Source organism: Alexandromys fortis, unplaced genomic scaffold (genome assembly GCF_014885135.2).
Source record: "Alexandromys fortis isolate MF-2015 unplaced genomic scaffold, M_Fortis_MF-2015_v1.1 scaffold_145, whole genome shotgun sequence".
Classification (NCBI taxonomy): domain Eukaryota; kingdom Metazoa; phylum Chordata; class Mammalia; order Rodentia; family Cricetidae; genus Alexandromys; species Alexandromys fortis.
This window is the reverse complement of record NW_026068049.1, coordinates 1,159,476-1,184,487: the sequence shown is the minus strand read 5'-3', so window position 1 is coordinate 1,184,487 and position 25,012 is coordinate 1,159,476. Positions and strand designations below refer to the sequence as shown.

The window sequence follows — 25,012 nt, the reverse complement described above, 5'->3', positions numbered from 1 at the left end:
CTAGACATTTGTTGAATACAGACAGACTCCAGTTCAAGCTGCTAGGAAAACAATGACAACTCAAACTGGCTAAAACAGACAGCCCCTTAGAAGCCACTTGCAACTCTAAGCATTTCTTGGACAAACTGAACCTGTCGCTGTCCTCCTTGGAGCTGATCAGAGGTAAGAGTATGGGACATTCCCCTGCCCTGGAGCTGTACAGTCGTGTCTGAGTTTTCACCAAGTCTCCGCCTGGGTCCTGCCTACCAAAGTCCGAGGCTGGGGCAACTGACGGCCCCTGCTGTTAGTTGGCACCAGTTGTGTGCCCTGAGAATGCCCAGCGACAGTGTGATGTGATTTCAGACCCTTGGCTTTTTCTGAGGAAAGGATTGGCATCTGCTGCGTGACCTATTGATGATGTCGGCTTCTGGTGAATGACCTGGCAGTATCTGTCCTCCAGTTCAAAAGAGAAGGTGGGGCAGAATCCCGCCCTCCTCACCACCCCCACTAGGGGAAGAGAGACCTCGGGAGGACGTGGGTTTTTCTAAATTTATGATCTTCTGCTTAAGACATTGGACCTCAATCAGAGAACACTGGCGGCATCTGAAGATAGTTTGGGTTGTCCCAGGTAGGGAAAGTGGCAGACATCTAGGGAAGGGAGAGGCCAGGGCCGCTGGCTTCCCCCCGACACACAGACACACAGACACACAGACACACAGACACACAGACACACAGACACACAGACACACAGACACACAGACACACACACCCACACACACACACACACACTGGCTACTGTCTGTCACTAGGTTTCTCCTTGGGTTCAGAGGGGAAAGGTGAATTTATTAGATTTAGGGAGAACTGAGAGTTTTAAGACCCATGAGAACTTCAGCTCTTCTTCATCCTAAGTAGCAGACAATTGAAGACTTTCGGAGTGAGGGGGGTGAGTGGCTATGACCACCTGAAAGAAGAGAGTAGGGAAGAGGAGGTAATCCAGAAGCCAGCATTCAGAGTATGGACACAGACTTTATCCGTGGTACAAGATGCTTTCTTATCCATGAGAAAGACTTAAACACCTCCCCCAGACAGTCCCTCTGCTATATCCTTGCTTTACCCCTTCTTTACTTCCAAACTTTATGAAACATGGGTATAAATGAGAAAAAATAATATTTTTCTAAAGGTACTTTTAAAAACAAGAGTGTAAAGTCCACTGGAGGTGGACACACTGTTAGCGTCTCAAGAAAGGGATGCTGGAGGTATCCTGGAGGTGTTTCTGATGATGGTGACGGCAGGATCTCCTCTTCTCTCTTCTCTTGGCTCAGAGGACTCAGGAGGGAAACTGTTGCTTCTCTAATTACCTTGGCCCAATACTGCAATCTTCTGGAAGTGCTTTTACGGGGAAGTTACAGCAAGAGAAGAGTATCTGAAGGTGAAGGGAAGCACAGAGAGCCTAGGGCATGCCAGAGCTCCTGGAGCCAGCAAAAGATGCGCTGTCCTTTGCATGACAGGCCAAGGGCATCCATTCTGCAAGCATACTAGCCCTGTAACTGGCTCGTCCACTGGGTTTGCTTGCCTCTATCACAGATAGGGTCAGAGAAGCAGGGATGAGTGGTACCCTCAGCATCCCTTAGTTTGGGGGCGATCCAAGACTCCCTTAATTGGTATTTGGTGCTTCAGGCACAGGCTGGGACTGGGGTACCAGAGACGATGCCAATTTAGTGAGGGCCTTTGCTATGATGTCCAGGTGGCCGTTCATTGTCCGAAGTTCCACCAGGATGTCCCCAACATTGGCCTCCAAGGTGGCAGCAGTGGCTGCAGGGGCACAGGGGGGCGGGGAGGTTCTAGGATCCTCGGCATGATCATTCCGGGCAGAGCTTGGATGCTGACTGTGACCCCTTTCTGAAGCTGAAGCCGGAGTCAACACAGGCTGGGGCCGCTCACGATCCTTGCCTCGGACACCAGGGGAGGTGGCAGACGGGCAGCTGGGCAGCCAGTCAACAAGATGGGGTGCAGCCTCCGGGGAGGAGGTGACAATGGTGTAGAGCCCAGTGCGCCGAGGGATGCAGATACCCGGGGCTGTAGAGGGGGTGGACAGAGGTGGCAGGAGAGAGGGCAACATGGTCGGACTCGGGGAGAAGGCCTGGGGCTCACAGGAGGAGGAAGGAGATGGCAGTGCAGCCGTAGAGGGGCCCGGCTCCTCTGAAGACAGGAACAGGGTCGTGGAAGATTGGGAGTCCAAGGTACTGGGCTCTGAATCTGTCAAATAAGAAGAGGGGAAAAGGTCACTCGGGTGTTTGTGTCATCTCTGTGGCCAGTTGCACATTAGTTGCTAAGGAAACGCCAGAAATGTGGAACTGTAGTTCCCACCACTCAGAGGGACGTCCAGTGAAGAGGAGCGGACTGTGAAGCAGGTTGTGTCCCAAGAAGGAAGTAGGCAGTACGGGAGCTCAGTCCAGGATCTCAGAAGAATAACTGTGTTAAACAGATCTCTCTCTCTCTCTCTCTCTCTCTCTCTCTCTCTCACACACACACACACACACACACACACACTCATCAGCAACACTGGGGACTCAAGACAACCTTGAAAGAGTCCATGCTGATTCTTGCTGGGATAGGTGATACTGTGGGATTCTCAGGAAGTCCTGTCCCTCCTCCTTAGGGACTTGGCTTCATTTCTTCATAGACATAAGAAACCTTCAGGACTAAAACGCTGTCCAGTCTGCAGCTCATGACAATGATGTGTGTCACAGCCATGCACACCCCTCCTGGTGTTAACTCTCTCCTGCACCCCTGAAACTTCAGGTAGGAAGTGAACAACTGTTCTTTTGGAATAGGCATAGTAACAAAGTCACCAACCTCCCATCACTGCATGGCCCTCATCCAGACAGATGACCTACCTCAGCTACCTCAGCAAGGCCACTAGCTACCTGTGAATGCCCTAATCAGCATGGTGGTTATTGCCCTAGGGAGAAAAAGCCTCTGTTGTTTTCAAAGCTAAAACTCCAGAACACAGAAAAGCTTTCAAGACACAACCCAACTGGACTGGGAAATAAAAATGCCTGCCCGAGGCCTGGGGTGGAGTTCAGTTCATAGAGTACTTGCCTTGCATACAAGCTGTCCTGGGTTCAATCCCCAGCACCATAGAAACCAGACGCCTCTTATAATTCTATAGCTCTCAGGAGGATCAGAAGTTCACAGTCCTCCTTGGCTACATAGCAAGTTTGACAAGGAAACACGTGGTGACATGAGGCTCAGGGGACAGTAGGAGTCAGGATGGAGCACATGGAATGAGCTGCCAGTTGTCACCAGCATCTTTGCCTCCCACTTCCGTCTTAGCTGAGCCGTGATCACCATGATGGCTTGTATTCACTGCGGACCAGATCTGGAGCCACCTAAGAGGCACACTGCTGGGCATGGCTGAGGGTGTTTCCCGCTAGGCTGAACTGATGGGTGAAGACTCACTGTGAATGTGGAGGCACTGTCACTGAACGAACGGGAGAAAGTGAGCTGAGCACCAGCCTTCCATTTCTCTCTGATTTCTGACTGTGGGTGCCATGTGACCAGTAACCTCACGCTTCTGCATCCATGCCTTCCCCACATTGAGGGACCGTATCCCTGAAAACCATGAGCCAAAAGCAATCCTCTCTTCTTTGAAGTTGCTTTACATGGGCATTTTGTCACAGCAATAAAAAGGTGACTAATACACCCACTCAGAATAAAGACCACATTTCTAGCCTCCAAGTCAACTGTGCACATACAGACTAACGTAGAGGTACTGGGCTCAATTCCTCCTTCCTGGGGTCCTGGGCTCGATGGCTGGAGCACCAGCAGTCTGTATTCACCATGAGGATGAGGTGAAAATAATGTAAGGGTTACAGAGTAGAGAACTAAGTATCCCAGCTACTGTTAGGACCCATGTTCTCAGTCTCTGTCTGTCTGTCTGTCTCTTTGTCTCTGTCTCTCTCTCTCTTTCTCTCTCTCTCTCTCTCTCTCTCTCTCTCTCTCTCTCTCTCTCACACACACACACACACACAGAGTTGTGTATTTTGACATTGTTGCTGATCCAGCAGTGAGTGGCAGACACCAGGTCATACAGGGACAGGTAGGTCAGGGTTCTGGCCATAGAGGAGCAATCACAGCCCAGCCGTAGGTTTTGCTTAGGGGTAGCTCTGGAGAGGCAGGCGGGCTGTGGAGAGGGCGGGTTGAACTGGGCCAGGATGTGGGGGGTGATGGGAGAAGGATCAGAGAAATGGCCTCAGCTCAAGGCTCCAGACTGGGAACTTTCCCTTTCTTGTTCTCTGGAGTCTGGGTGGCCTTTTCCCAGCCACACCCAGGCCTCCAGCAAGGCTCAGTTGTGACACACCTCAGCAGAGGCAGCCCTTGGAAACATTTTCCCAGGGGGGCGGGAAACTCTCTAGCCTGGGGCCTGCAGGAGAGCAGGTCTGTGGGAAGGGTGTGAGGTGTCTGAAGACACAGAGTCTCTCAGCGCTGCATCTGAGCCTCGGCCTTTGATGGCTCAGACTTGGCTGGACGGCTGCCTGCTCCTTTTAGAACAGCAGACCTCTGAAGGGAGGGCCGAACAAGCGTCTGATGAACTCAGCCCAATAATATTCACTTCTTTTATTTTCCAGGAATGTCATGAGCCCCACCGGGCAATCTTCTGGTTTGAAGACCTGATGAGTCAAGTCTATACAGACTTCTGACTCAGTTCCATCCCGAGTTCTCAGCAGGCCTCTCCCAGGAGTAGGGCTCAGCAGGAGAGCTTGGCCTGGACACCTCATTGAGAAAGGGCAGCAGGACTCTGGAGCAGGCCTGAGATGGGCTAGCGTTCCTACGGTGACGTGGGCCACACTCCCAGAGAGAGCCCATGTTCACTTAGTTCTTACCAAGTAAAAAGAAATCACACACTCACTGCACTAATCTTTGTGACCAGCTCTGCATGGATTCTATTATTAATCTCTTGCCATTGGGGAGACTGAGACTCAACTCTGTAAGGTACCCTGCACCCTGACCCAGAGCACGTAGCTGATGCCTAGAAAGGCTACTCCATGGAAGGAAGGAGAGACATGTATGAGGCATGAGCTAGTGGAGAAGAAATGTTTGTGATGGATCTGTGTGTGCGCATGCCTGCATGTGTTCAACTGTGTATGTGTGTGTGTGTGTGCGCACGCAAACATGTTCTAATTTGCTGTTTAATGAACTGTTTCACCAAAGCAGTGTAGTCTGCAGCTTTAGATAAGGTGGGCTAGCTAAGGCTACTGAGACAAAGCCTCCGCTATAGCCCACAGAGCCAGGCTTTCACATCCACTGTCTCTCCCATGAGCGCTGTCCATGCAATGTACACTGAGTCCCACTGCCAAAGGGTTCAGAGGCTGAGCATGTGGAAAATCTGTGGTCTCCATTCCTGGCAAGGTTGTCACCGAGTCAGTCACGTGGGAGGCATCAGTAGCATGGATGTCTGTGTAAGCTACCCAGCTTGTCATTCTCTTGGGCTAAGGAGACAGGGTCCTGATGAGCCACTGAGCTCATGAAAAGAAGGTGAGAGGAAGGCAGCCACACAGGCTGGGTGTAGCTGACGGGGACTCTGGCTCAGGTTCTATTCAAGGAAGGAAAGCCGCTGAACTTAAAGGAATCTGGGCATGTAGGGTATCAGCAACATTGTTTACAATGAGCAAAGGGGCAGCAAACATGTCCACTGCGGCAGAGAAGGGCAAATAAAACATGGCACTCACATACAAAAGATACTGTTGTGTCCTAAGAGGAAGAACCCTTAGATACCTCTATCACATGGCTATCCCTTGAGAACACGATACTAAATAACGAAGCCATGAAGTGCATACTCAAAATCCTACGTGGACCCCTTATATGGAGTTCCTTGAATAGACAAATGTACAGAGACAGAAAGGGCTGTGGCAGCTGCCCAGTGCTGGGGAAGGGACAGATTGTGTGTAGTAGGCACAGAGCTTCAGCTGCAAGAATGCGAAAGTTCTGGAGAGGGATGGTGGTGATGGCTGCACAGAGATGTGAATGTGCTTGGCCAGTGACCCATGCGCTTGAGAATGACATCACCAGCTCCATGATGTGGAATGCCCCTCACGCATGGCCGTACAATATGGAAATTTGTGGATGGCAGCCCCAGCTCCTTAATGTAGAATGCTCCTCACACATGGCCATAGAGAAGGTCCCCAAGGATGGAACTGCTTGTCCAGCCCTGGACCCTAAATGCTCAATTGGAAAGGGCTGAGCAGAGGAGCACAGAGTACAGAGGGCAGAAGGTCCCCGTAAAAAGGAAGGCAAGACGAGAAGCTCAGTAGGTGAGCAAGCATAAGGACCAGCATTCAGATCCCCAGAGTCCCCATAAATATCTGAGCACGGCAACGCTCCCAACACCAGTAGGAAAGGAAATGGGAGATCCCTGGAGCTCACTGGCCAGCCAGTCTGGGCCAGTCCCCGAACTCCAGGCTTAGTGGGAAACCATGTCTCCAAAACAAGGTGAGAGGAACCAAGAAAGACACATGACATCAACCTCTGGTCTCCATATGTACTCATATACAAGCACACAGATATGCAGGAACATATACCACACACACACACACACACACACACACACACACACACACACACACACATGCAGTAACAATGACAAAAGGCCAAAAGAGTTACCTATTAAACTAAGGGATGCCAAATTTAAGCAGGCAGTGGAAGCCACCGTTGAGTTTGAGTAGGCACTTGATAGGTATAATTTGCGTCTTCAAGATTGCTCTGGCTGCCAGCTGGCAGCTGGAGGCAGAAAGATGAAATGCATAGGAAGACCTGGCTTTCCAGTGAGCACCAAAGGCACGGGGACAGGGAGCCAAAAGAGGATCTGGGCTACTGCTAGCTGAAGCAGTGATTTTTCCAGTAGACTGAATTTCGGAAACAAAGGGAACTCCTGTGGCCACCATGCATAACAATACTGTGAATGTCTGTCAGCCTCTATCCTGGCCCAGGTTAAGCCGCTGTGGTTTTTTATTCATCACCCTGCAATAAAAGCCAGCGTGGGTTTTATGACGTTGTTTTTGAAGCCCCAAGCCAAGCGTTTCTACCCACTTAGACAGCTACGCTGCCACCTCTTAATGTAGCTGGTATGTTCACTGTGTGAAAGACATCTCCACAAGTCATATGGAAAGAGACTCCACATGGCTGTACAAAATAGCTTTGGTAGGGGAATACGAGAACTTTTGTGTGTTCTTTGCCATGAAATTTTCTTTCCTATGGAGAGGGAAAAGCAAAGTGCAAAAGCTATCTCTACACCATAATGGACTTTGGATCAGGAATAGAATGTTCAAAATAGGTTCTATTCCGCAACCCTGTTTCCAGAGTTGAACAGCTCCCAAAACAGCCCAGTTAATCCTCCTTCCCACAGAACCCCTCACCTTTGAACTTTACTTTCTAAACTATCATAAAAGCAGGAAAACAATTCCAGGGCTAGGTCCCAAGGACCCTGCAGAAGCCCAGGCTCCCTGCCCACCAAGGCAAGAGATCATCCAAGGGGCCATCTCCCTTGTAAAAAAACAGGCTTCCTGGTGAACTTGACGGCAAGAGCAGGCTGTAAAAGACGGCATGTGGCCTTTAACAAGGCCAGGCAGGACGGAGAGCAGCCAGCTGTGCAGTGTGATGGAGCCCAAGAATATTAGAACCTGGGGTCATATGGAGCCAGGACACCACTCGGAATGTTGGTAGGAGAGACAGTCTGGCGAGCCGCTGGGGAACAACCGGAAGCCCGCCATGCCAACGCTGGCGTGAGTCAACAGGAGAGTGAGGTGGCCAGGACAGTTGGGTGGACTGCATAGCCCGGTGCCTGACCACACAGGGCTGGTGCCCCCGTAGCCCCTCCTTCACACAGCAAACTTCAAGGCCCTCCAAAGATGCCAAGGGTGACAGGTGTGCACACATGTGGCCACACACCAGTTCTGCCAAGGCAAGCACACTCAGTCAGTTCCACAATGGCCCTTGGCAACCTCTCCCCCAGGTTTTGGGTGAAGAGCCAGCCAGTGGGACACTCCATCTGGAGATGTGGTCTCTGTTCCACAAAGCTCAGAACATCACAGTTTTACATAAGAATTCTCAGGAAGTCATAGGTGGAGCAGAGGTAAGAATAAGGTCCTCCAGGGTCCTCGACTGTCTCTGGAGACAAAACGAGACACTTGGTACATGGATGCCAATTGGATACAACTTTTTCCCTTTCTGCAAACAGCCCCAGAGCAGAGCCTGCTCCCAAGACCTGTCATAGATGGCAGTGTCCACCCTAGTTTCCCTAAGTGTCCTGGGAAGTCACTTTTCTTAACCAGCACTTTGTCCTCCCAAAGCTCCTCCTGAGGCCACTCCTCCAGCCCCGGCCTCCGTGCCTCTCCCTCAGGACTTCTTTTCTAGTTTGGATCTGGCCTCCCCCTTTCTTGTGCTTCCATGCCATTCTTCCTAAATGATAGCCTTCCGAGCCAGGCTCAATTATATACACAGCTCAAATGAGCAGCCCTGACTCTAAATTTGGATGCCTCCATTGGAAGGAGGGGCCTTGGGCATCTAGTCTTGCCTGAAAGGAAAGATGCTGGTCCCTACAGGGAGTAGAAGCCAAGGAAATGGGAGAGGGAGAGAGTTCTGCAAAACGGTACAAATGCAGGATGAAGAAACAGACCAGGCCCAACTGCCCCAGGTCACCAGGCTGAGGCTGTTTCTGTGACTTCAGCCAGGCCTGTTAAGACTCCGTAGGCATGCGGTGGCAACAGTCGTACTTTAATTTTTCTTTTTTCCTTTTCAGAAATGGCCTGCTGTCTGACCCCACCTATGCTTTCTCTGCAGGGTTAGCAGAAGGTGAATGGAGAGCGGCTGCCGGGGATTTCCTGACTTCTGTGAATTTTCTCCCAGATCTGGCTGTGAGTCAGCGTGACGTTCTCACAACACGTGGAAAGAGTTGAAGAGGCACCCTGCCACCCTCTGTCCTGGGAGCACAGGGAAAAGTCTGCTGAGCAACCAGGGTTGAGAAGCCAGGAGGCCGCCTCCCTCTTGGCTTTGCCTCTATACTGTCCCAGACTCCCTTGGGGTGTGGATCCCACACACCTACAGGAAGGGCTCTATGTTCAGTTACCTCCTTCCAAGCGTAAGCTCATGTGTGTGGTTTTGTTGCTCTTGACAATTGGAGCAAATGCGCAACGGAGAAGAGGGGGTGATACAAAGAGAACGTAGGAGAAAGGAAAGGTTCTACTCACATCCACACTGTCTGACATGGCTGAGGACTCACGCATCCCCTTCAGGTCTAGGGAGGCAGGCAGAATCATCAGTTCAGTGAAGTAAATTAATTACAGCATCATGTGCGAGCTGGATGACCCCCAGGACTGGTCAGCCCTTGCTAGCTGAGACCAGCTATGACTGATTTGTGTCCAGGATGTTGATAATTGCCCCTCGGGGGTTTAGAGAGATCACGTGCTTGGGTTCGTGGCATCCTCCAAAAGAACCAGGAATAGCGGCTGAGGAGGTGGCTCAGCGGGTAGAGTGCATGATGCCCGCCCTGAGTTCGAGCCTCGCTTGGAATCTCTGTGCTGATAAAACAAAGACAGATCCAGAGGCTGGCTAGCCACTGGCCATGCCTAGCTGATGGGCTCCAGACCCTTGAGAGATCCTGTCTCAAAGGCAGATGATACTGGAGGTTGTCATTTGCACGCCACACAAATTCAAATGCATGTGTACTCAGACACATGCAAGCAAATGTATACATAAACTTACACACATGTACACACACATAAACTCAAATACACACGTGTATATTTGGGAATGTCCTGGAATTAACATGAAGGGGTATGAAAATGAGACCCACAGCAGTCTGTGACGCCGGCCCCACCCAGGGTGCTGAGAGCACCCATGCAAGCATTTCACAAACACGACATCACTTCGCATTGTCAAAGCACTGCTGGCCCAGCCCTTGAGACCAAAGTTGAAAGCCTTTGACAAACACAGCAGTGTTTCTCCGTCCTCATAACCTGAAAGACAAATATGTTCCTTTCTCTCTTTCAAAGGCAAGAAGTTAGGGTGCAAGAAGGACACCAAGTGATCTACCTTGGGGTACTGAGGGATTTCTCCATGGGAATTAAAGACTCGCCAGGGTCCACTAGAGCCCACAAAGACCCTTTAGGGAAATGTGGTGTTCTCGGTGGAGAACATGACTTGGAAAGAGAAGTCCCACTCTGACATGAAAGCTTGCTGAGTCATGTCACCATGTTCCTCCTCTTCAACTTTCTTAGATGCCAATGTCAGCCCTGAATAGAGACAACTACAGACCGCGTGTCAGTACATTAGTAGTTCCCCCAGAGCTGGGGCGGAGGTATGACAAATAACAAGTTCTCCACAATCAACTTAAACTTGGCATGCTGGCCAACCTGAAGGAGCTGATTCCTGAGGTGCTGAGGTGTTCTGGTATGTTCCACCATTCTGGGATCAGCATAAGGCCAGCACTTCCTGGGGCTCTCTCCCCTGCTTCTTCTGCTGGCCTTGGTCCCTGCTCAGGGTCTCTACAGCTTTAAAAATAGACATTTTCAATAGTCCCCTCATTCATTCTAGAAAAGAGAAAGAGATTTTCTGGGTTTCCTGGTAGCCCAGGCTAGCCTCAAACTTGCTCTGCATCCTAGGGTGGCTTTGAGCTTCTTATCCTTCTGCCTCCACCTTCTGAGCGCTGGGATCACAGGTTTGGTTTATGCAGTACTTAGGATTAAGCCTGAGAGCTTTGTGTGTGCTAGGCCAGTGCTCTACCAACTGGCCGATTGTCCTACCTCCAAAAGGAAACGTCTAAATTACTACAATGCTCAACTTCTAGTGGTGAAATGAGAATAAAAGGAGGAAAAGGGAATCGAAATCTTAATGAACCAAGATTATAAAATTTTTTCTTTGAAATTTAATTGTTATATTTTCATTTGTTTACTCACGACTAATAGAAATGTTCTTTTTTTTCCCCAAGCCAAGCATACCTATAGTTTGCTGTTGTTTGTAGAGGTGCGGATGGGTTGGGGAGGACTCCTGTGAGCTATGACTCCACCCAGAGGGGCAGCAGGCTGTAGAGTATGGATAAGGCAGGCCACACTCACTGTGAGCACCAGAAATACTTTCAAATCCTCAGCTAGATTCATGTACACCAAAACATGTACACACACACACACACACACGCACGAACGCACATGCACCACGCCTTTCCATGGGATGAGACCGGACTTAATTATTGGAAACTTGTAAACCTCTTCAAGGTCCATAAAGACATGGCATGGGAGTAAGCACTTCCCTCTGGGGCCCTGCTTGTTTCCTGTGGTGCCTGTGGCCTCTCCCTGGTGTCTTAGGTTATTTAGAACAACTGTGAGCTATGAGGTCTCAGAAAGCCTTGAAGTGATTCCTTGGTCTGTTTCTCTTTACTTTTAAAAAACATTCTACTGCTTTCTCATTTTTCTCTTTTAAAACCTCATACTTTCAAAATAAATTTGTACATTTACTTATTTATCTGGGGTTGGAGGGGTAGGTGCCTTAGCACACATAGCGGCCAGGAGACTAGATTCTGTTCTCTTTCCAGCACACGGATGCAGGGATTGAACGCAGATCTTCAGGCTTCCATTCTACCAGCGTTACTGTCTTCGTCTGAATGCCGTACAAGTATTCCCTCTTGCTGTGGACTGTCAGGTGGCAGGCACGGGCCCTTCTCTTCCTTTGCATTTCTTCAGCCTCCTTTTTTCTCGGCTGCCCCTGTTCCTCCCCGCCCTTGCTTTTTAACTTCACCTATGTTTTCTCATAAGTTGAAACAAATCGGACTTTAAGCTCTCTCTCTCTTTCAGTTGGAAATTTTGCTTCTGCCTCTTGGATTGTTGGCCAAAGCAGAGAACTAAATCATCTCCTAGCGTTGAGGCAGGGGCATTGATGTGTAGGGACACCAGAGTCTTAGTTCCAGGAGCCCAGGACGCAAGACTTCCGGGCATCCACGTCACACAAGTCACACAGGAAGCATGGGAAAGCACCCAAGCAGCTGCTTGGGGTGGTCATAAGGCAGCAGCTAAGAATGCCCATTGTCCTGGCTGCAGCTGTGTTCCCGAACAGGTGCTGCCTGCCCCCAAATGCCACGTCACCCCCCAGACTCACAGGAACATATCCCAGATCAGGGACGCACGCTGCGGCGCATGCGTGGCACTTCAGGCTATCCCTACTCTGCCTATTCATCTCGAGGCCGTGAAGAGAAAGACAGATTCCAGGGTCAAGAACCACAAGTCCCATCTGTACTCATCTTACGGGGCACTAGCCAGCTGCTGCCGCCCCATCACCCTCACGGAGAGTGCGGTCAGGCCCAATGCATGGGAAAAAGCACAAGGTGGGGGGGTGAACTAAGGCGCATGCGTCTGAGCCTGGGGTGGTGCCTAAGTCAGGCAGCGTCCTCCTTCTCCCTAAGGGCCTTCCTGCTTGTAATAGTTCTTCCCTTCTTCCCCAACAGAAGTCACTCTCTGGCTGCCCCATTCCTCCCCGCAGCCCATCAAGATCTCCTAGCCAGTACGCTTCCTTAGGTCCCCCTGGGGGTGGGGGATGGGGGGCAGGGGCACGTGAGAGTTCATCTTCGCTGTCAGTTTGATGGAATTCTATACCTACAAGGCACATTCGCAGCTGCTAGAGGACCAGCATCCTTCTCTTTCTGTTTGCTGATAGGGAACACGGTGTGAGCAGCCTTCTCCAGTTCCCACTCCTAATCCTACAGCCTCACTTTTCCAAGGTGATGAACCCTGAGTCAAAATAAAAACGCTTCTTCCCTTGAGTCCCTCTGGTTCAGGTGTTTTCTCACACCCACAAAGACAAGCAACTGGTACTGTTGAAACCCAGGGCCCCACAAGGGTGTGGGTCTGTGATGATTACCAGAGGAGGACCCCTCTGGAGCGAAACAAAACTAAAAAAATTCCTTCCCGCAAGAACTATGGAAGTCTCAGCAGGACAAAAGACGGTGAATGTGTGAAGCAGAACCTAGGCTTAAGGATTTTCTCATTGTCCATGAAAACCTTACATTAAAAGGAAGTGTGTGTGTGTGTGTGTGTGCGCGCGCGTGTGTGTGTGTGTGTGTGGCATGCACACACATGCTTGCTTGCTACCATGCATGTGTAAAGGAAAGAGGAAAACCTCTCCTGTTACCGTTTACCTTCCTTCTTGTTCTGAGGGAAGAACCCTTGGCTATTTCCCCCATTCCTTCCTCTATAGCGGCAGGCCCAGAACTTCCGGGGACTCTCCTGTCACTGCCTCCCATCTCTACTTTCTTTGTTACTACTAATGATGAGTCGTAGGGATTCAGACTCAGGCCTGCAGGACGGCACAAAGAACACCTTACCCACTAAGCCAAATGCCTGGCCCTAAAGCCACACTCTGAGGACTGTTTTTGAGAGATAGTCATCCCCTTGGCCTATGCTATGCAGTCAGCCTGCCTTCCTGAATTATGTGCTTAGAACTGGGCCGAGCATTTAATGAAGAGCGTCTTGCAGGCCTGGTTGCTTCCTCTCAAGCTTCTGACTGTCCTTGGGCAAGTGGAGGACTTGATCGGTTCTTTACTCTGCAGTGGGGGTTGGTTTTGGAGACGATGAATTGACCCCGAAGAACCCGGGTCCACCACCCCGGTCAGAAGCCACCTCTCAACCATTCCCCACCAACGTATCTAAACTATACTACAAAAGCACAGCGCAGCCTGGCAAACTCAGCCTCTGACACCAGGCGCCAAGGCTAGTTTGATTACAGCCCCATCCCGCTGCCTCCAGAAACTTCTCTCAGGTCCCTCATTCACAAGCTCTCTCTCCCTAGATCCCTGGGAGCTTGACTCGTGACCGAGTCCCGAGACCACACCCTTGTCTGGAAGCTTCAAAAGGGCCTTCTGGCCTGGACACACTCTCACAAGCCAACTTTGTTTCCTAAAAGTTAGATTAAAAGGAAATAAAGGGCATCTGCTAGCTCCCTGGGAGCGCTAGTCATGCTGGGGGCATGAAGCCGACTTTGTGGGAGGCCAGGGGATTCCCACAGGCACCATCCGTGTGGAAGCCTTGCAAAGAGCCTTTCTATTGGTCACCATCCTACAGCACTCCATTGCTGCCAGAACCAAGTCCTGTCACCTCTTCCTCATTCCCCATGAGTTCCCAGAGGGCTGAAAATCGTGTCATAGCCAAGCAGGTGATAGTTCCTGAACAGTCATCAGGGGTGCCTAGTTTTCTTCTCCCACTCCCTATGGATAAGTATCTGGGATAGATGAGAAAGAAACTCCATCTGAGGAGCCCTAGTGCCCTGTGAGGTGGTGAAAATGAAGTGTGTTTATCTGCATGATGTCCATAACGGTTCCCTCTCCAGCTCTGAGATCCCAATGGCTGTGGAAACCTGTGAGATAGCTCTAAGTTCCTTCTCTCCTTCCTTACCTTCCACTTCTGCTGTCCAACATCCCCCCCTCTGTGAAGATGGTGCCCAGACCCATCTGCCGACACACGGCAGAGAAGCAGCCCGGAAGGTCCCTCCTTATTAGTTCACCAAGACACTCTGTGTCCCGCATTATTCAAGTGGAAGCCACTCCTTCCTCAGACAGAGAACTTCCTCAAGACCCCTGTGGCGAAGAGGTGAGGTTTGGTACTGATTGCTCCCTTGCTGCTGTCCTTTGGGCTCCCTAGGTAGACTGCTAGCCATCTCCTTGGGCTAGTCTTAGACCTTGGGGTCCTAGATAAAAGTCCAGGATATGCCCCTCTGTGTCTTACCAGGGACCTAACTGGCATTCACACTCCCTGCGTCTCTTTTTCTGTGGACCCAGAAAGGCTTCCAGAGCTCAGGGCTCAGGGCTGCAGCAAGTGGAGGAAGATTCTAGAAGCAGCCTCACAATGACAAAGGAAGTGATGAATGTGGGGAGGGGGAGGAAGCGAAGAGAAAAGACAAGGAGAAGTGAGAGGAGGGGGAAAGAGGGTAGACGAGGGGAGGGGAGAAGAAAGGAGAAACATTAGGCCAGAAAACCTTTAGAATTTTACCTTTTTCTCCCCCCCCCAGCGAGGGTCTGGATGGGAGAGTACCACAAAAAGGAGGAGAGACCCACTCTGTTACCCTAGGGATCAGTGGAGAATGGCTGGTGGGCTGCATCCTCCTCCTGGTGGGTGGGCATCCATCCCGGAGAAGCAGCTAGGTCATCACCCCTCTGCTCCTGTGGCCAGTGTGGCCATCAGGGCAGCACCGTGGGAGGTCACCTGGGTGGTGGTGGCCCTGGCCGCACCTCCAGGCGGTCCATTTGGATATGAACAACACTTTGATAGCTGGCCACGAAAGGCCAAGTTCTGAAAGCCCCCATTCATGGACCCTGCACACAGAAAGCACACAAGAGGGGAAAAAATGGTTTCCCAGTCAGTCTAGAAAGGTGGGTTCGTGTTTATTAATTGACGGCCCCATAAAGACCTCAGAGTTATAAGCGTTCCTTATGAGTTCCACAGAAGCTCGTACTGGAAGGGGAAAAAAATTCCATCCGGTGATTACCTGAGTCGAAAGCTGCCCCTGTAGCCTCCCTGTGAGATTCAGAAGGAAGAGTATACAAAAGCACAGGAGCCTGTGCTGAGCAGGCCTCAACTGGAGCCCTGTGGTTGCCAGAAAGGCTTGGAAACAGGGCCCCCTGTTCTTGGGGGTCACCGGCAGCAGGTGAGCCCCACCCCCGACCCAGCTCCCTTCTGATTTTGTGGCAGCGAGAAACACCCAAAGGGGATTTTCGTTTTAAAAGGTCACTGGCAATTAACTCCCTAGAGAAATCAGAGAACAGGGGGGAAAGGGTTGTCTTGGAGGAAGTTCAGAGAAAGAAAGCGCTGGGTAGACAGGCTCCTGCCCTCCCAGAAGACCACTGCGGGCACTTCCCACCTCCAGCAAGGGCCATGGAGAAGGAATTAAGGAGCAAGCTGGAGATAAGATGGAGGCCCAGCTTCCTTTTGAAGCTTAATTACAGCAAACTGATCAGTGTGATGCTATGCGTACTGTACAAACGGTGGAGAAAATCGTTTCATAGGGAGCCATGTTATCCCGGAGGGGCGGGGTCAGCAAGGCAGCTAGTTCCAGCTTCTTGTACAGTATAGAAAAGTCTGAGTGGTGATAACTGAACACAAATCACTCCTAGAGGCGAAAAAAGAAAATTCCTGCTCCCTCCACGTAAGGGTTTCCAGGAGGGAAATGGATTCAGAGCTATGTACATTTAATTTATTTCCTTCGTAAAGCCAAATTTATTTCGAGGTGGAGGGACCAAACAGGCCTGTCACCAGATCACAAAGTCATCTCAAAGCCATGCAGGGTGTACGCCATCCAGCTCCTGGACTACCAGCACGTCCACGAATTCTTTACACTACAGATGTTTGGCTGTGCCGAAGTAGCCCGATAAAATCAACCAGAGGATGCAAGTGCAGTTTGTCGGTGCTCTCTAAGCATCTTCTGGAATCTGACCTGAATAATCACCTTTGTCTTATTCTAGCATCACAGAGACATGTCCCCTGCTGCCTGCCATCATCTTTGAGTAAAGGGATCCCTCATTTACATGTGTGTTTTCTGTTGACATAGCTTCTGTGGTTTTCCCATACATATTGTCCAAGACGCAGGAGGGATGACTTGCCCATGGGTAACACTGTCAGGTCTCCCTAGCAGGCTAATCTGCCAGCCTTGGCACTTTGTAAAGAAGTAAGTCTAGGCCAGCCCTAGATCGAAGGCTGTGTCTACCCCTTTGGCAGGCACAGATAGGCAGGTTGTCCTAGGTCCAAAGAAGAAAGTTCAAGTGTTTTCTATGGTGCTTCTTGATTCCTACCTGCCTCCTGAGGGATGAGGCTGGGACGTGCTCCACCTGGGAGAGCACAGGAATGGGTAGAAAGTGAAGCATGTCTGAGACAAAGCCAAAATTTGAAGTGTCTTCCTGAAGAACGGGTGTCATTCAGGCAGGCAGCGAAAGATGGGTAAAGCACTAACTTCTCAAGGACACCCAGGGGGAAGGCACTTACAGGGGTCTGTCTGTGTCCAGTCAGTAAGAGCTCGCCCCACACTAGGATACCCCTGTCCTTCTGCATATCACGATTCTCTTTGTAGGGGGAGTAAATTCTTAGGAGGCCGTTTGACTTCTCTTAGGGCTTAGGTGTGCAGCATCCACCAAAAAAGATTTGTGGGTTGAGAGCTCGGCCCCCAGCTAGGGGCACCAGTGAGAAAAGACTGAATCTTGAGGGTTCTCACGGAATTTGATGGTATTGTTAGAACAAGGTGGAAACCCAGAGGCGAGGCCTAGTTGTGAGAAGTAAGGCACTGGGAACAGCTCCTTCATCTCTGATCCCCGCCTGCACCCTCCACTTCCTGTCCACCATGAGGGTAGCCATGGGCAGTCGTCTTTATTCTACCACAAGGTACCCACCTTGCCACAGGCTGAAAAGTAAACAACCAGAGAGTGGTGGACTCATGAGCCATGGACCCAAAGAGACCTTTCCCCTGTGAAGTTGTTAATCTCGTGGTTTTTGTCTTGAAAATAAAAAAACCTAAACAATGTCTCCCCAAAAGTCACCCCAACCTTATGTAGAGAATTTAGTCCCATCCTCCCTTCTTCAAAGAGGTGAAAATAAAACACAGAGTTCCAGAGAGAAGGAAGTGATTCAGAGGAGGGCAGGCAGAATTCCTGAGGCAGGGCCCGGCTCTGCCCGCCGAGTTGCCCAATAACTCAAAAGAAGGGGCCTCAGGGACTCTTCAGGGTATTGGAAGGCATCTTCTCTTAGCTTGATAAACACCTGTCTCTGGGAGCTACTTTGTCTGTAGATTCAGAGACTGACACACCAACTTCATGTGAGGTATCTCCCACAAGACCAAACCTCCAAAGCCTGCCACCACCAGAAAGGCTGCAACCCCAAAGATCAGCTTCCAGGTGTGCCTTTCATGGTAACACTGAGTCAGGCCCTGGTACAGGGCGGGCTCCACCAGCCGAGCACACTCTTCAGATGTGGCAGCAGGCTCTGAGCACCACAGAACGGGAGGGTGGAAGTGAGTCCTGCCGATTGTGGGACAGAGACTCCTAGAAAAGCCTCAGTAAGACCTGGGGCCAAGCTAAGCGGAAAACAGAATGAAACAATGTTTCTCCCCAAACCACACCATGCTACAAAGTAACCATCAGCCTCCTTTCTCTTCAACCTGTGCCCTGCTAGTGAACTCTCAATTTTTGCCTCTTTCCTCTGTCTCCGAGACTGCTGTGGAACCAGACTGCTTCCCTGTGCAGCATGCAGTGCAGGGAAGGGACGCGGCCCCCTCACTAAGTAAACCAGTCCAGTCCTAACAGTATAAAAGGCTCCTCCCTATTCTACCTCCATCTGGTGCTTCTGAGATACCTCTGGTCTTCCTTGCTAAAGCAAGCAAACCCTAACTTCCGTTGATTATTTGTAGAAACCTGAGCTATGGGGGTAAAGTGGCAGGGACCACGTCCTTCTTTGAATACAAATATCATTATAAACTCCGTTTTACAGGCACAGTATCCACTAGGGTTACCAGCAGTTGGCTTTCCAGAGAGCCCATGGCACTAGCCATGCACTGATGGCATCCCCAGTCTCATCTGCTCCCTATTTCTTCTAGTATTCAGCCAGAATTACCTCTGTGAGAAGGAAAGATGGACCTCCAAATTTTTAAATGCAGGACTTGTGTTAGTAATTTTTTTAACTTCTGCATCATATGTGACCTTATTGTTTTTTAATTTTAAAACAGCATTGCAAAATATTTTAACTCTTCAGAATATGTAAGAAAAGATAGCAAATAAACGAACCCTACTGGCCTATCAACCACTGTTTTTTCTTTCATTATTTTATATCTATTATATCTACCTATCTATCCATCTAACCATCCATCCATCCATCCACCTGTCTGTCCATCCATCCCTTTCTCTATACATGAGTTATCAAAAGAACATTTAGAAAAAAAAGAGTCTATATCCTTTATTCTTTTGTGAGTTTTTATTTTTCTGTCAACCTTCCTCTCTAGAACATTTCAGGTCCAGCTAACCAATGACACCCAGCTAGCTTTCTTCCAGCCTGGCCTTCTTGCGTCCTCCCCACACTTGTGTGGCATAAGAGAACTCTGCCTTACCTAAGGCACAGCTTCTAGCTTCTGCGAAGGGCACAGCTGGAGATCCACACGTGCAATTAGAAGTCTCTAGAAATCAGCAAACCCTAACTCATAGATGGTGATGTGTGCCTGTCATTCGGACATCATTTCCTTAGATAAGATGGATAAAGTGAAGCGGGTCCTGTGTGTTCCTCATCTCCCCTTTCAAGAAATCCCTGAGTTGGTTCTGTTGTTGAGAATGATTTGGGAGGGAGAGTATTGAACCAGGTCATAGGTAGCCTTCTGTTCCCCAGGCATATTAGAGATTGGTTGAATCTGACGCCTCAGAGATGTTAAGCAAGCTCCAACTGCTGTGTTCTAACCACTGTGCTCCAACCACTGTTTCTACTCTTTATTTTCAGATAAGATTTTGCTAAGTTACACAGGCTGTCCTTGAACTCACCGTATCTCAGGCAGCCTTTGAACTCTTGATTCCCCTGCTACAGCCTTCTTGATAGCTCCATTCCTGGTATGCACACACACACACACACACACACACACACACACACTCATTCTTCTCAGCCGTGTTGAACTTAACTCCACTCAATCCCCACAGAATTGCCGCGTGGATGTTCCCACCCTTTGCCTGAATGAGTTCCATGTTCTACATTAAGCTCCTCATAGTCATTCATCCATACTTGACACTTGTTCCTTGTCTTGGTGACATCTTCCGAACACTGGCCCCGAAAAATACCCACTTTATAAGGTGTTTACTCTAGCAGAGGTACCCCCCTTCTGACAGTGGCATGTGACCTTATCATCCCCATAGCTACCCTGAGACATGTTTGGGCTACATGCCATAAGTTAGAAAGACCTCCTAGAATATAGCGTAAAGATAGGTACAGATGTTACATGAACTGAATCTGGTTATTTTGAAATTTTAAATTTATGCTGAAGATGATTTTGATGGTAGGTTTTTTTTTGTTTATAAAACAATTCTTTGCATAAGGAAAGAATATCCTATTTGATATATTTGGGGCCAGAAAAGAAGGTATCCCCAAACTTTCAGGGATCTAGTTACTGCGGTAGAGAGAGCACGCATGTGTGTTCAGGCCTGCATTTGTGCTTCTGCGCACTGGAGCCTGCACCCTGCTTTCTGGCCTTTTGAACCTGTAGTCATGCTACTTGCCACATCTCTCTCCCTTGCCCGTCACTCCCAGAAGCAGCCCAGCAGGCCAGATCTCTGCTGGGCAGCAGGTGCTGTGGAGGTCATCCCAAGATTTTTTTTTTGGGGGGGGGGGGACAGAAAACAAAAATTTTCCACTCGGAGCAGGCAAGCTTCGCAAATGGGCTCATAAAGCCCTGGGACTTCTGGTAAATGGTGTTAGCATCCCACGTTCCCCAGCTCCGGGGGCATGACCTTGTTTTTCACTGGCACACATGAAAGAGGCAGGGCTGTATGCTGGTGGGCCTCTGGGCTCCCTGCCTGCCTTGACTGCAGTTCCAAGCCCGCAGGCCTGCGTCTGCATTTGACAAGCCCAGCTACAAACTACAGGCAACTCTGGAGCCCAGATCTAGGAGAGAAGAAAGGCGGGAGCTAGGATGGTGGACCACTCAACTCAAGGACCCGGAAAGACCTCAGTTCTGTGACAGACACCCTGCATGCTGAGAGTTGCGAGACAAAGACCGTCATGTCACTTAGACTAAATCACTTAGTCTAAGTGACTGTAGTGCCGCTTATTAGTAGCAGAATGCATGGGGAAGGCTCCCTCTGAGCATCGTGAGATGTTGTGTTGTCCAGTGTTCTCTCCTTTAGTCCAGGTGTTTATCCCCCCCCCCCCATTCAGGGTGGGAGAGAGAGACTCAGACATTGCATTCAGCCTTTCCAAGGTCCTTTAGAACTCAGGTTATCCATCACTCTGTATATGCCACGCTCTACCCCTCATTTCACATCATGGCAAGGAAGGACCCCACGGGCCCCACAGCCAGCCCTGGCTTTGCTGTGGTTGGCAGGCTCCTTTCTGCCTGGCTGGTCTGCTTTCCTACTGGGTGGGTCCAAACTCCAGAGGTAGCCATGGGAGAAGGCCAGAAAGACTGGGGTTTATCCTAGGAGAAAATGGGGGTGAGCTAATGACTTGCAGCTGAAGACAACCAATGACATGCCCTTGGGTGAGTCCCTTCACCTGAGGAACTCCTTACAGGACTGGTGGAAGGCCCAGGATGTGTGCTCATGGCTGTGGTGGATGAAACGGTCCACAGATGCCATTCACCTGCATGACCACAATGCATGACCATTGCCACCTTTATTGCTATAAGCCAATAAAGCCAGTGGGGGAAAGTCTATGCCTTAAGATGACAGGGAGGAGGTAGAGAAAGGTCCTAGAAATACAATGATATGACCAAGCCAATGCTGGCAAGTGTCTGCTTTTAGATGTCTTCTTTTGTGTGATAATCTTTATATATATATATATATATATATATATATATATATATATGGGTGTGTGTGTGTGTGTGTGTGTGTGTGTGTGTGTGTGTGTGCCTATACATACATATGTACAATATGAATATATGTGTATATAATACATATAATATGTCATACACACATATGTATTATATATGTTTATTTGAGCCATTTCTGGTTAAGCTTTCTACAGCTTATAGCTAGATGCACAGATAGATATGGAATCTCTCTGTTCTCATAGGACATTGTATTTTTTTCTCTAAAGAACATACCATGGCCATAATTAAGATGATCCCAATTTGTGAGAGTGTGGTGATCTGTTTCGTGTCTCTATCTCTGACTCGGTTTTCAGTGCTATGAGGCCAGCGACCACAGTGTCTGGTTCCCCACAGAAAGACCGGCTCTTGGTTCAGGGCCCAGCTTGTAGGAGATGTTCTCAGTGTCGGCCTATGAAAGTCTTGTACAGTGCTTGCCCCAAATGCTCACGGCTCAGTTCGTTTTCTGTGCCCCCGAGGACTGGCATGGTGATGTCTCCTAGAAGACGGTGCTGCTGACACAGGAAGCCCCTCCCTCCACACCTCAGACTTGCCATGCCAAGCAAGCTGCCTTTCCCCAGGAGAGCAGTGCCCCACACAGACTACTAGGCAAATGCGGAACAAGGGTAGACTAGCCAGACTTAGGACATCGCAGAAGATCAGTGTTCTCTGCTGTCTGCTGGGCAGTGGTGAATCCCTGCCATTGCTGAGGGCCCTGGACCGGCCGTCTCCCCCACAAGGTCCTGGACTGTCCTTCAGGAAAAAGGAAATATCTGATTTGCCTCCCTCTCTTATTCATGGTTAAGTCTGTGTGTTGGAGCTGATGCCTGTTCACATGTGTGTGGGTATACATGTGGCCATGCCTGTTCACATGTGTGTGGGTATATATGTGGTCATTCCTGTTCACACGTGCGTGGGTATACATGTGGCCATGCCTGTTCACATGTCTGTGGGTATACATGTGGTCATGCCTGTTCACACGTGTGTGGGTATGCATGTGGCCATGCCTGTTCACACGTGTGTGGGTATATATGTGTGTGCCAGTGCACATGTGCATGTGTGCCTGTGCCTACAGAAATCAGAGGAGAGCTTCAGGTGCCACTCATCCTGAGGCACCATTTACTTTGCTTTGTTTTGTTTCTGAGTCAGAGTTTCTCCCTGGAACTTTGTGCTCACTGGCTAGGCTCGACTGACTGGCCAGGGAGCCTGTCTCTGCCTCCCCAGTGCGGGAGTGACTAGCCTGCACCACCCTGCATTTTACACAGGCTCTGGGCCTTGCACTGAGGTTTGCAAGACAGGAACTTTACCTGCCAAATTAACCCTACAGCCCCAGGAAGGTAACTTTCTGTGTGTGTGTGTGTGTGTGTGTGTGTGTGTGTGTGTGTGTTGTGGGATATTTTACACTGTGTGAAAATGTATTGCAGTGATTGGTATAATAAAAACCTGAACAGCCAATAGCTAGGCAGGAGGTATAGGAGGGACTTCCAGGCAGAGAGAGAACTCTGAGAGAAAGAAGGCAGATTCGCCAGCCAGACACAGAGGAACAGCATGAGCAGTACTGAGATATGAAGTAACCAGCATGCAGCAGAACATAGTTTGAAGCAAATGGGTCAATTTAAGTTGCAAAAGTTAGTGGGATAAGTCTAAGCTGAGGCCAAGCTTTCATAATTTGTAAGTCTCCATGTCATTATTTGGGAGCTGGCAGGGGGACAGAAAAAGACACAGTGTGTGTGTGTGCGCGCACGTGCGCATGCATGCGTGTGTGCACTCATGTATGTGCATGTAAATGTGGATGTGTTGTGTGAATGTGTGTGTGCATGTGTATGTGAATGTGTGTTTTGTTGTGTGAATGTGAGTGTACACACATGTGTGCACATATGCCTGTTTGTATGTGGATGTGGATATGTGTATGCATGCATGTGTATGTGCATGTATGTGCACATGTGAATGCATGTGTGTGGTGTGTGAATGCGTGTACACACATGTGTGTACATGCGTGCATGAATGTGTATGCTCACACATGTGAGTGTGTGTAAATTTTTGTATATTGTGTGAAATTGTATGTGAGTGTGTTTATATTGTGTGAATGTGTATGTGCAAACATGTGTGTACATGCATGCCTGTTTGTATGTGAATGTGTGTCTGTATGCATGTATGTGTATATGCTTGTGAGTGCATGTGAATATGCGTATGTGTTGTGTGAAAGTGTGTGTATGTCGGTGTAGACACCTAGGAAGGCCAGAGACACAGGATGCCCCTGGAGCTGGAGTTACAATCAGCTGTGAGCTGCCTGATGTTGGTGCTGGGAACTGAACTCCTGTCCTCTCCAAGAGCAGTGTGGGCTCTTAACTGCTAAACCCATTTTCCAGTAGGAAGAATACTTTCTTAGTGAAAAAAAAATCTTCATCCTTTGCTTCCTGGACTGTGTGTTACCACTTCCAGCTTCAGCTGGAACCATTGACTCAAAACCAGTCCCAGAAAAGAGAAGGGAAAAGAATTCCATCACACCACCCACAAGGGAAGCAGAGTTTACAAAACTGTTTCCCCAGAGCTGGCTGAGGGCGCAGTAGGGAGGGTGGTCTTCCCTCCGCGCCGTCCCTGGTGCTCTTGCGCCAGAGAGTGTCTATTACCTTTTCCCTTCTGTGAAATGTCAATGTACAAACTCCTGGAGAGAGGCCATGGGCAATTTGGAGACAGGATCTCCCACGTAGGGCAGGAGGATCCCAAGTTTCAACTTTCTGTCTCCATTCATTCTGTTCCTCCCAAAAGGAGGAAGACTGGCTCCCGGGAAGCCATAAAGCAGAATGGTCAGGACCAGGATTCCAGACCTGGGAACGCTGCCACCTCTTGGTTATGTAATCTCCAACATCATCTTCAGAAAACAACTCACTCTATCCTTGGGTACAATCGGGAAATGCATGTGATAAACCGTGTGAGACCAGCCTTGCCACTTGGCTGGAAATAAGTAAATTAGTAAATAAATAAATGACCCGAGCCAGAATCCTGCTCACCTATGAATCTATGCCTCAAGAGGTGAATGATCTGGAGGATTTTTCTGCGGATTGGTGGCTCCTACCACCTATCACTAGTTTATTCTGGTGCAAGAATGCATGCGTGCATGCGTTTGTGCATGTGTGGGCGTGCATGCATGTGTGTGTATATGTGTGTATGTGTGTATATATGTGTGTATGTGTGTGTGTATGTGTGTGAGTATGTGTGTGTATGTGTGTGTGTTCTCTCCCAGATCCCTTGCTCCCAATGCATCCCTCCAGCTGAGAGCCACTGCCAGGAGGTGCAAAGCCCAGTGAAGGCTTCACCTCCGCCTCAGTCACCCTGAGCTTTGCTTTGCAGCTCTACGCCAGGCGAGTCACCTCCTCCCCTGCCTGTTTTCATCATCTGAACACTGAGGATAACAAGGTCTACTCTGCAAGATCATTATTAAGGTTTACAGATTCAATAT

General features: G+C 49.5%; 1 protein-coding gene across 3 annotated transcripts in view; it reads right to left on the bottom strand.

The window, feature by feature from the left end:
• Nucleotides 1–1,000: 1,000 nt before the first annotated feature.
• Runx2 (RUNX family transcription factor 2) overlaps nt 1,001–25,012 on the bottom strand; it is a 308,143-nt gene continuing 284,131 nt past the window's right edge. For all 3 annotated transcript variants that reach the window (XM_050119361.1, XM_050119366.1, XM_050119362.1), the window contains one exon: nt 1,001–2,235. In XM_050119361.1, coding sequence (XP_049975318.1) covers nt 1,634–2,235 — 602 coding nt within the window. In that variant the 3' untranslated portion in view covers nt 1,001–1,633. The remainder of the gene's footprint in view (nt 2,236–25,012) is intronic.